The sequence below is a fragment of the Dasypus novemcinctus genome, chromosome 5, assembly GCF_030445035.2.
Source record: "Dasypus novemcinctus isolate mDasNov1 chromosome 5, mDasNov1.1.hap2, whole genome shotgun sequence".
Taxonomy (NCBI): domain Eukaryota; kingdom Metazoa; phylum Chordata; class Mammalia; order Cingulata; family Dasypodidae; genus Dasypus; species Dasypus novemcinctus.
In genome coordinates this window covers 79799811-79811452 of record NC_080677.1, presented here as the reverse complement: position 1 = coordinate 79811452, position 11642 = coordinate 79799811, and the positions used below count along the sequence as shown (strand labels likewise).

The window sequence follows — 11642 nt, the reverse complement described above, 5'->3', positions numbered from 1 at the left end:
TGTTCAGTGTGTGGAATGAAAATACCTTTTTTTTTTGCGGGGGTTGGGGGGGGAAGGAGGGAAGCATATTAATATTTGTCTGAAACACAAGGTATGGAATATACAAATTGCAGTGCAATGGGCAGAATGACTCCTAACATCCCAAAGGTAACAGTGATCACATTCATTCCATCGCCAATTGTTGCTACAACAAATTGTACCAGCTTTTTCTTTGTCTTTTCATGATTTGAAGTAGAGAACATCATCTTCCCTTTGCAGGTTATACATCATTTTGTTTTTGAATTTCCTTAAAATTATTTATAGAGTCCAGGATGCAAACCATAGTAGGCAATAGAATTTTAGGAGATAATATAGAATTACATTTAGATTCTCTTAGAAAATAATGGGATGAATGTCAGGTTTTGCTTTTTTTCTTATTTGAATTTTACATTAAGGTGCCTTGTTTTTGACTTTTGTCTATTAAAATTTATCCATATGCCTTTTATAATGACTAGATTGTGAAAAAAAAAACACCAACCATTTTAACAGTATCCATTGTTTGAGGTGCTTACAGTTTTCTTTAAAATTACTTTTTGTTTTCCCCTTCCCTCCCGCCCCCGCCGACTTTTCCCTGGTCATTGGCCTGTATTTAAAATGACAGAATCAACGAACATCTGCTATGATTTTAGTGTAGTATAACCAAAACTAAAGGAAATACTAACATTCCTTTTGCTGGAAATGTAATAGTATAACATTAAGGCTTGTAAGGAAATCATTTATTATTTTGTAAGGGCAGAATAATCATTTAGAAAAGATGCTGCAATATAGATTCATTACGTACAATTTCAGCAGTCCTTTTTCATCCATGTTTCGTCAAAGTCATAACTGAACTCTGTTGATCATCTTTGCACACATTTTCTTCTTTAATTGAATAGTATTCACTGTGCAGGAACAAGACACATCATCCTCTTATGAATTAGCTATGTCACATATCACTGTGAGGAAGAACATAGCATTTGTACCTGTAAGAAATGTTCAGGTTAAATTTTTCTAATGTGGCTATAGGTTACCATGTAGGCTGTCTGACAGATGGCGGCTATAAACTGTACGGTGATGCTGTCCAGTGTCTCCTTGGGAAACATTCTTACAAGGACCACAGAGTACGTTTGTGTCTTCCTAAGTCTGTAAGAATTTTTACCAGGGTGACCATACACTTGAATGAAATCTGTCTAGTGGAGTTTGGGCCCCTGTTGGAAAACTAGATTATGAAATTTTAAAAGAGTCTGTCTAATATAAAAGTACCTAACTAGTTAAAAATATAGAAACAGATTGCCCTAGGAGAAGTCTATGTTTGGTGACTTGTTGATAAAGAAGGCATATACGCTAAATGAGAACTACCCGTTATGCAGCTCAGTGATTTGGGTTGAGTTCTCCTGTCTTCAGTCCATGTGGCGTCTTTATGGAGAATGTACTTGATTATATAAAATTCAGAAGCTGACCATCTGGAAATTGGCAGAGAGAAAAAGAGATTTAGGAGCTTAAAAAAAGGCTTAAATGTGTGAGGTGAAACTTGCTTATTATAAGTTGCTCCTGAACCATACATGATTGGTTAATAGGATAATGTAAGGTCACTGTTTGTACTGGGGATGAGAATTTCAGTTTGTGTCTTTAGTTGAAATTACTTGGATTTCACTTTTGTCTCCATTTTTTAAAATAATGAAATTTTGGTAAAGCACAGAATTTGAGAGTGCAGTGGCCTTCATGAAGGAGTCAAAGAATTAAGAGTCTGCAGTTTAGACAAATGCTTCTATACATATTTGTGTGGGAGGCAAATTTAAAACTGAGTTGTAAATAGAATTTTGTTTGACAAGTCTAGGATGTTAAAGTTGACCCAAATTCTTCTAAAACCTAAAGTTGGTCAGGATTGAGTTCTTAAAGCGTCTGTATTAATGTCACCATCATTAGATAGTTTTCAAAAGAAAATGAAAGTTACTCTTTTCTCTGATGTACGTTTGTATACTCTTCTAAACCATGTCAAGAAATTGGATGAAGAAAATATATTGACAAATAGTGTCATTACTGTTGAATAAACTTACTTTATACTTTATCCTCCTGAAAGGTAGAAGACAAAGGCTAGGAATTTTTATTTTTCCAATATAATGATTAGCATTTTATATTTTAGCAATAAAACATTCATGAGGCCATTTTCATTTTACTTGCGAGATCTAAGAAATTCCTTTTTCCTTTCGTTTTGTATACCCAAAACAGATAAAAAAGATAACTTATTTTTTAATACTATAGCTAGATAGTAAAAGTTTTCAAATCATTTTGCTTAATCATCAGTGGGACATTTCAGTCATGTTCTAAAATGTACAAATTAGATACTCTTGAGTTTTCAAGTAAAATATCCCTTATTTTCAAGCAATTGTAAATGGTAGTCTATAACTGTATCATGTGTTATACATTAATAATATGGGTTCATTTTGTATAATGCCAGCTCCTTAAGTAAATTTGCATAGCATGAATATTTAAGTAGTTTCTATGGCTCTTGCACCTGCAAAGACAGCAAGTAGGTACATCATGACAATAACCCCTTACTGCCTCCCTACACTTGCTATGGTCAAACTGAGGTAGTATTTGGTCAACAAAATTAAAGGCTCCTCAACTCATTAAATCTGAAAACTAAATTTTGTAAGAACACTTAAGCAACAGACCCCCATCTTAGAAGTTGTACAGGACAATCTGGTAAAACTGACATAATTGTGATTTATTAACATGAATTAAAATGCCCAACCAGTGCTTCAATGTGACAGTATTTTTAAAATAAAAAAGAAATTAAAGGTCATATGCTGTACTACTTTCACAAAGATCACACAGTTTTGCAAAAGACTTGTCTTATGTACAATTCTATATATCAATGAAAAGCTGTAAGCAATTATATATGCAAAAGAAATGCAGTATTTACAGTTTGTCAGGAGACAGAAGTCATCTATACATTAAATTACATTTTGCTTGCAAATAAGCAATAAAACAAAATGAGCCACGTCCATACCAAACTATAAAAATCTGTATTGCATTTTTTTTTTTTACCTAAGATGCACTCACAGAACTGCTGACACGGGGGGGGGGGGGGGGGGGGGGGGTCCTCATAGTGCCATTACTTAGCTGTGTACTTTAGTGCTTATGTATAAAATAATATATAAAACAGTCACTAAATGAATTTAACTGCAACAATAAAATCTTAAGATCATGTAGTATCAACTCTACTGCCAGAAAAACAGCTGGAATGTTCACTTACAAAATAAAGATACCTAATACTGGCTTAACAGCACTTTTTTTTTTTTTTTAAGGAATTTTTAAAAAGCAAAAATGGGAAAATACAATGAAAGAGCACTGGTGTTTTTTGTTTTTTGTTTTTTTATACAAAGTTTCATGTACAAGCTTTAAAAAGTACCTTAATTAGGTACATATGAAATATACAGTTTATCTTACAGAACATTTTAAAAAATGTTTTTGGGAGTCCATTTTAATGCCACCCGGAACCATGGTAATTGTTCTGAAATGTTGGTGGCACCTGTGCTCTGTGAATTGGTATCTGTCCAGGCACTGGAGATGCCTGCTGAGGTCCTTGAACCCCATGTGGCAGGGCCACAGAGCCAGGATGAGGACAGAACCCTGAAGCAGTAGGTGTTGGAATACTGTTTGGTCCTTGGGGCTGGAGATGAGGACCTGCGACTGGCAATGGACAATGTGGTCCTGTTCCAGACGGCTGGTGTTGGGGTCCCGGTCCCAAAGTGGTATGATGTGTAGCTTGTGAGGGATACGGTGGTACAGCTGGATGAGCACTTGAAGGAAAAAGTGTAGATCCTTGATGAGGTGGGTGGTGTAAGGCTTGAGCTGAGGTGGTATGATGCCCAGAAGCCAAAACACTGGAAGGTGGTGGTGGTGGTGGTGGAGGGGGTGCTGAATTTACAACATGCTGGTGTTGTGCTTGTAGACCTTGGAGTCCTGTGGAGGGATGGGGTGGTGGATGATGATGAGGGGCAGGACCAGGAGGTGGAGGGGGTGGTGGTAAATGGTGTCCAGCTGTTTGAGAATGAATATGTGACCCAGGGGTGACAGCATGAACAGGCCCTACTACATGTGCTACAGAGTGTTGCTGATGGGAGCTCGGCTGTTGTACAAGGTGTGGTACTGGAGCAGGTGGTGGTGGTGGAGGGGGTGGGACTACAGCAGCAGCAGTTTGATGGTGAACAGTAGGGTTCTGAGAGGGCATAAAATGCCCTGGAGTAACATGGTGTCCTGGAACTGTTTGCTGGCTTGCGGTGCCAGGAAGTGCTTGATTTGGTCCTGATGTAAACACAGTTTGTTGGGAAAGACTACTTTTGAGCTGACTATAATTTTGAAAGTTTGCAGAGGGCTGCTGGTTTTGATAATAAGATGAAGAAGAAGAAGGGGGTGGAGGGGGTGGAGGGGGTGGAGCCGTGCTGTTCAGACTTTGTTGGTTAAACTGACTGTATGTTGCTGAAGATTGTCCTGAGGGTGTCTGTGTAAATAATGCTCCAGAAGTTGCCTGCTGAGTATTGGCTTGAAGGTTCTGTGCCGGTGGATAAAAATTTCTCTGAGGCTCTCTCTGAGGTGTTCCAACTTGAGGTGACTGGGTATGATGAGGCCTGTAGGGAGATCCTAACTGCTGGGAAGAAGGCTTTGGTGAAAGGTAACCATGCTGTACAGGTGTGTGAGGCGTAGATGACTTTGGAGGATTTTCCATGTGAGGTGATGGAGGACAGTGCAACTTCATTGGTGCAGAAGGCAGCTTTTGTGGGAGTTGATCGGATGAACTGCGAACATGTGGTTGAGGAGGGTGATTCTTTGAAAGTGCTTGGGTATTATTTGATAACTGTTTTTGCTGGAGCTCTGTTTTGAGGTGAATGTTCTCAGCTTCTGATACAATAACTGTTGCTTCCCAGTGGGGATCTGGTTTTGAGAGTATTTTCCCATGTGGCTGAGCAAGAACTACAGGTCCCGGTGAAACAGGCTATAAAAAGAAAATCATATTAACTTATGAAACACTATGTACTTTGAGATTTATTCTTATTGGTATTTAAAGCTATTTACATATTAATTTTGGAAAAAAATCCAGGAGTAGACAGATTTAAGAAGTTACAAAGGCTTGGGATAGTGAAAAGTCAGGTTTTTCAGAGGTCCAACAAGTTAAGCTAGTGAGTGTCAACTGAATTTCCTGAATTAATTTTTACTGGACAAGTTAAGGAAATAATGGTGTTTGAAATTTAAGCTGCGTTTTTTGCTAAGGATGACACTTGGTTTTGAGCCTCATTCTAAAGACTCCTAGTAACCTGAATAAACACTTGACATTTTACTTATTCAACTGAATATTGCTTTTATCTAACCTAATGATAAATTGGTTTGGGTAAATAAGATTCCTCATTTTTAGTTTCCCAAGACATACCTGCCACATTAGATTGTCACATCTTCATGACACAGGATAGATAGTATTTTTACTATTCCTTTTAAATGACTGTCTCCTGGCCTTGTGTTTTTTTAGAGAATTGGCCAAATATTTCATGAACAGGTTATGAATTGGCTGAAAACCAGTAGAATAGAGGTGGAACTCTTGGAGAAAATGTAAGCTAATAAAGTGTGCCTAGCATACTTGAATGTTTTCAAGTTGTCCATTTTTTGTGAGAAGGAATAATATATAGTACGTTAAGTAGTAAACACAAATATATCCAACAAGGAAAGTTCTCAAGAAATCTAACTACATGTTAACATCAGCTATTCTGAATGGCCACATTCAAAGGTGCAGTGTTATTATTACCTTGCTCAACTTTGAGGGACTTTTGCAAGTCTTTTGAGAAGTATCTGGGGATGGACATTCATTTGTAGTTGTGGGCTCTGGATTTTCAGGATCAGGGTCTATAAAACAGAAGAAAACTACAGTAAATGTGAATAGTCTTTTAATAGTTAATAAAAATAATCTCTTATTAACACCACAAAGCACTTTACATCTATGACTCAACTTCTATAAAGGTTTTCTTCTTTCTGATGTAAAACTATTTAAAAAATCATGATAGGTCATCTGCTTACTGACCTTCCATAAGTTCACTGAAAGAAGGGACTGGACCCTTGGGTTGCAACTGGGGAATGTGATTTGAATGAGATGAAGGTGAAGACTGAACATGACTCGGTGAACATGAGATACATGGTGATTCTCCCCCTAGAGATGAAGCAGAAGCAGACCCAAAGAGAACATTAGAACTGCAAAGAACAAGGATGCAGGTCGATTAGCTGACTCTACTTTCTGGTGAAGAAACAAAACAAGCCTACTTACCACTATCTTTATCTTTTCGGTGATCACTGAGAAGTAAAGCTCTCTGATAACTCCTTTCTCTCACTTGCTCCACTGAAGTTGAGGCAGTCCTTTAAATAAAATCACAAAATAAAATCAATTTCAAGAAGCTACTGCCAGGTATAACCTGCCTATCTTTGTCCCCAAGTCTTCTCAGACCAAGGCTTTTATCCTATTGGGAACATATTTTGGTGTTAAGCTTTCAAAACAGCACCAATCTTTTTTTTGCCAACAGCTCCCAAAACAGATACTTTTTTTTAAAAGATTTTTATTTATTCCCCCCCCCCCCCCCCCGGTTGTCTGTTCTCTGTGTCCATTTGCTGCGTGTTCTTCTTTGTCCGCTTCTGTTGTTAGCGGCACGGGAATCGATCTCTTTTAGTTGCATCATCTTGCTGCGTCAGCTCTCCGTGTGTGCGGTGCCATTCCTGGGCAGAATGAACTTTCTTTCGCGCTGGGCGGCTCTCCTTGTGCGTGGGGTTCCCCTACACGGGGGATACCCCTGCGTGGCACGGCACTCCCTGTGCGCATCAGCACTGCGCATGGGCCAGCTCCACACGGGTCAGGGAGGCCCTGGATTTGAACCACGGACCTCCCATGTGGTAGGTGGATGCCCTATCCACTGGGCCAAGTCCGCTTCCCCCAAAACAGATTCTTAACCCCAATTATTTGAGGAAATCAATCAATCTCAATTCATTTGTCTTAAGCAATTTCTTGGCAAAAAGGGGTTGGGGTACTTAAAGGATAGTGTGTTAACATTCAGAATGTCATTTCAGGTTATCAAAGGCACCAAAAGAGGCCTCTAACAAATTATTATGTCAGGACTGTAAGGCTACTAGGACTCTCTCAGGGAGAAGGGGACAAAGGAGCAAAGTGAATGTGGCCGTCCTGTCCTTGCTAGGACCCATCCTACATTCACCCTCTTTTATTCCTAAGGAAGAAAGACAAAACCTGGCTATTTCAACATAGCTGGATTGGAGTTGTAAAGAAACTGCAGGATGTTGAGTGATAACATTTCTTTGGAGAGGAATATGTGTGTGAGACATGAATAAATTATCAAGGAGTAAATACAATGGACCTTTAAAAACAAATATACAGTGGGTTTAAAACCCAATTAGCAAGAATGATCTTTCAAAACAAGCCTCTACCTGCTTAGTCTTGGGAGAAGAATAAATATAGGAAGATCGTTCATTAACCAAAAAAAGCTTGTTCAATCTTTTACCAATATAGCTACATTAAAAAGTTAATTTTAAGATCCTTACTAGATGATAAAGAAAATATATAAAATGGTCTTCATAACACATAAATAACAGTTCTAAAACTACCAAATTAGATTTTTAAAACATGCTTATTATTACCATTGAACTTCTGGTTCATTCTTCTCACTGACAGAAGCTTCCTTAACAGGACAGTGATTGCTGGTTTCTTCAGAAGAAGCATTATAAACAGTAGCTGGTGTTGGTAAAGGTAGGCTAGCAGTGTTTTCTACCTGCTCCCCATTTTCACTACTGTTGGCACAGCCATCGCCATTGTTGTTGCTCAAGTTTCCACTTGCATGAGGAGATACACTAACCAGTGCAAATGTTTCTGCCTTAGAGCCACTTTTCCTAGCTTCACGTTGTCTTTTACGGTATTCTAATAGAGAAACCTTAAGCAAAAAAGATGAGAAAAAGCAAACCTTTTATTCTTGTTTTATATGTTAGAATCAATCTTAATTTTTTCTAAAAAGAATTACTACAGTTACATTAGGAAAATTATATTAAAAATTTGCTTCTGAATAAAAATAATTAAGTTACCAAATGCCTACTATATGGCAGGCATTGAGCTAGATGATTTACATACATTATCTCATTTAATCCTCACAAAAACCCTATGAAATAGGTATATTATCATCCCCATTTTACAGATGAGGAAATTGAGTAACTCACTCACTCAAGGTCACACAGCTGGTGAGTGTTGGAGCCGGGATTCGAACCTAGGTCTTACTTGAAAGCCCGTGCTCTTTCCACTATACTACATTGCTTCCCACAAAGTTGCCAACTGGACTCTGTTATAAAAATTAAAAGCACACATCACTAAAATTCTTTTGACGGCAAAGCAATAAGCCTATTAATTAACTGTTTTAAGTATTGTCGTTTCTCTCCTCCACTGAAATAAGGCATTCTATCTTAATAATGGTGCTAAACTAGAGGACTTAAGTTGCTCATAATACTACACTTGTTTATCATTCATATAACACTTAGGTATTAGTATAATAACTTTCAAAATACTTTTACATCTATGGCCTAACTACTCTAGATGTTATAGAAGAGGCATTTCTTTTATACTAAGTTGCTGTAGTGTGTAAAATAAGGGTGATAAGGACACAAATATTATTTGATTCTGTTTATTTGGTTGAGGAGTGGTTATTAATTTATAAAGTTACATGTTTGGTGAAATAAATCATCTTGAGCTTTTGGTCTCATGAAAAACTTTTACTAGAATTGTTTACTTTTTCTGAACATTTTCTAACTATTTCAAAAATTTAACTTAAGTACCTAAATTAAGAATGCCTTACATAGTACATACATATACTACTAATTACTCAGAAGTATTTTAAAAACGTTATTAAAAAGAGTAAAAATTATTAAACTTATAACCTTTTTCTTTGGTGGTGGATTCTGGGGTGTACAGCTTCCATCGATCAAATTTTCATTAACTGGCCGCCCAAAACCAGATACAAGCCCATCTTCTGAAGTACAAAACACAGTTGTTTCCATAAACATGCCTCTAGTATCATCCTGCATCAGGCATTTTGACTCACTGATTCGGAAGCCTCCTCCAACCTCCAATTGATGTGAGGGTGTCAAGTCCCTCAAGTTAGAATTTACTGAGAAGTTAACTCCTGTTCTGTCAGGACTCTTTACCCACGAAGAATATATTGTGCCCCGTCCAGAGTGAGTAGATTCCAGTTGGCTGTTAGAATCAGTCCTGTCATGTGTAGGTGTTTCCATAGTTTTATGTAAGGCAGTTTGCTCAATCGCATCGAGTCCCATTGGAAGGTCTGACGCAGGTTCCTTTTCTCCAGGGCACTGCCTATTGACTTCAGTCCTACTCCTTGGGCTGGTATAACCAATAGTCTTTATTTCTTGTAGACCCAGTTCAGTTAAATTAGAATTTCTAAAAGGCCCCAATGTTAACATGGTTGAAGATCTGTCATATCCCTGTTTAAAGAATTTTTAAAAAGTTACACAAACAGTTCCAAGATGTGTGTATTCTATAATCTACCAATAATTTAAACAAAATAATGGTACTAGGAAAAACTCATCTATTAAAAATTTTTAAAAAATAACTCCTTACCTCTTGACTGTAAGTGCGTCTCTTAATTTCTGGGGAACTCTCTGGGGAAGAAATATTCTATATAAAAAAATAATTAGAATTGAAAATTAAACTGTATTGCCAAATCCATGATATTTACAGAAATGAAAACTTAAAGTGAGAAACTACTTTTCTGTTTTATGTCCATGCCCCAAATAAGATATTTGCTCTAAAATTATCTGATACATGAAAAGTCATTTTAGTCTGGCTATGTGTACCAATAGGATGAAGCTCACTTTAGTAAAAAAACAGTTTATATAAACTTAAATTCATGATTCCCAATTTTCTCATTTAGTTTAAGACTTTTTTCTGTTCTTCAAAACACTTAATTGTTTAATTAGGAAAAAAAAAAAAGAAACAACCCCATCCCCAAAGGTTAAGTTTTTCTTTTACATTTCTCACCTCAAAGTGCATGGTATTTCCTGGTGTGCCAGGAGTTACTGGGGTAACTGGTGAATATATGGGTTTATAACCATTTCTACAAGTTTCATCATCTGATTTTATCCGTGGAGGAGTGGCAAATGATGGGTCTGTAGGAGTAATGTCTGTGTGAGTTGGTGTAGCATACGGTGAAGGAGTAGGTGTGGAGGTTTCTGAGTAAGCAGGATCTAGTAACTGATAAAGTCTTCGTTTTTTTAGTGGTGTAGTTAAATCTGTAGGTGAATAATTATAAGAAATTATACTGTTGGCATTTGCTACAATCTGTAATATATTACATTCTGATAAAGATCAAAACAAATAATACAAATTATGATGACTTTCATCTCTAAGCAAAACAACTTTCATGGTTTTTTAAAAGATAGTACTAACAAAGCAATTTGCCCCCATATTAGTTAATTTTACGATTAGCAAGTATTATCTTTTCTGTAGGCTTTCAAGGCCAAGGGGTCCCAAAGAAATCTTAAAAGTACTGATATTACTGTAACTGATTTTTAAAATTTATTTTTATTTATCTCTACCCCCCACATGCCCATGGCTCACTCTTCCATCTGCTCATCTTCTCTGGGAGGCATCAGCAACTGAACCTGGGACCTCCCACATGGGAGGCAAGTGCCTAATCTCCTGAGCCACATCTATATCCATTTAACTGATTTCAGAGTCCTTTTGAATCTGTTTGCAAAGCAGCCAGCCCAAAAGCCTAAACTGGAACAAAAATTCAACCACAAACCCAACATACTATGTACATCTGTCACATTTTTCACACTAAAACAGTACTTACCTGGAAGGGAACAGCTGTCATTTAACAGTAGTGGGCTTTTATTTTCACCGTTGACTGTAGGACTTCTGGATCCTTCTTGACAGGGTGAATTAAATCTATGTAAAAATGCTGAATTTTCTTCTTCCAGAGCTTGCTTCAGCCATCGCTGAAACACATAAAATAATAAATGAATTGAAATCAGTTTGTAGCTCTTTCTATAGCCTATAAATATCAGAGTCCAAAAGTTTCTGCAACCAGGAACATTCAGTGTTAGATTCAATGTTCAATTCAAATGTTAGATTTGGCTCATCCTAGTGTTTCATACCAAGAAAAGTTTACCTTCTTGCATGAGCCAGAAATACTTTCAGTAGGTTCTTTTCTTCTCCTTTTTTCAGAAAGGAACGGTGAAGTAAATCGAATATAATGCTTAGGAGTAGAGTACACATGGGGACTGTAGGTGAGACCGGGTAAAGAATTGAGCTGTGTAGCCAGCACTTCAGGGTCTGTAGTTATGCGCAGAGGCCTTTCTGAAAGGCTATCTGAAGGTTTTCCTGTCTTCTCATTCTTCTCACTTAACCACTCATTGACCAAGTGCTGAAGAAAAGAAAAATTTGTATCACTATATATGTAACTACACAAATTCTCCTATAGAACATTTTAATAAACTTGAAACCACATCATTCGTATATGATGCACATTTCCTTCATGATCTAATCTTAACTCCTGAAAATTTTTATACAG

The 11642-nt window shown here is 37.2% G+C and overlaps 1 protein-coding gene across 5 annotated transcripts in view; it reads right to left on the bottom strand.

Annotated features, from left to right (window-relative positions):
- Positions 1–2725: 2725 nt before the first annotated feature.
- Positions 2726–11642, bottom strand: part of KMT2E (lysine methyltransferase 2E (inactive)) — a 112156-nt gene continuing 103239 nt past the window's right edge. For 3 of the 5 annotated variants that reach the window (XM_058297123.2, XM_058297124.2, XM_071215196.1), the window contains 10 exons: positions 11241–11495; positions 10923–11067; positions 10106–10356; positions 9686–9742; positions 8986–9549; positions 7705–7994; positions 6332–6420; positions 6092–6217; positions 5819–5916; positions 2726–5017 (listed from right to left, as the gene is read on the bottom strand). In XM_058297123.2, the coding sequence (XP_058153106.1) occupies positions 3506–5017; positions 5819–5916; positions 6092–6217; positions 6332–6420; positions 7705–7994; positions 8986–9549; positions 9686–9742; positions 10106–10356; positions 10923–11067; positions 11241–11495 (3387 nt within the window). In that variant the 3' untranslated portion in view covers positions 2726–3505. The remainder of the gene's footprint in view (positions 5018–5818; positions 5917–6091; positions 6218–6331; positions 6421–7704; positions 7995–8985; positions 9550–9685; positions 9743–10105; positions 10357–10922; positions 11068–11240; positions 11496–11642) is intronic. The other 2 variants (XM_058297126.2, XM_058297127.2) reach the window with 1 other exon arrangement.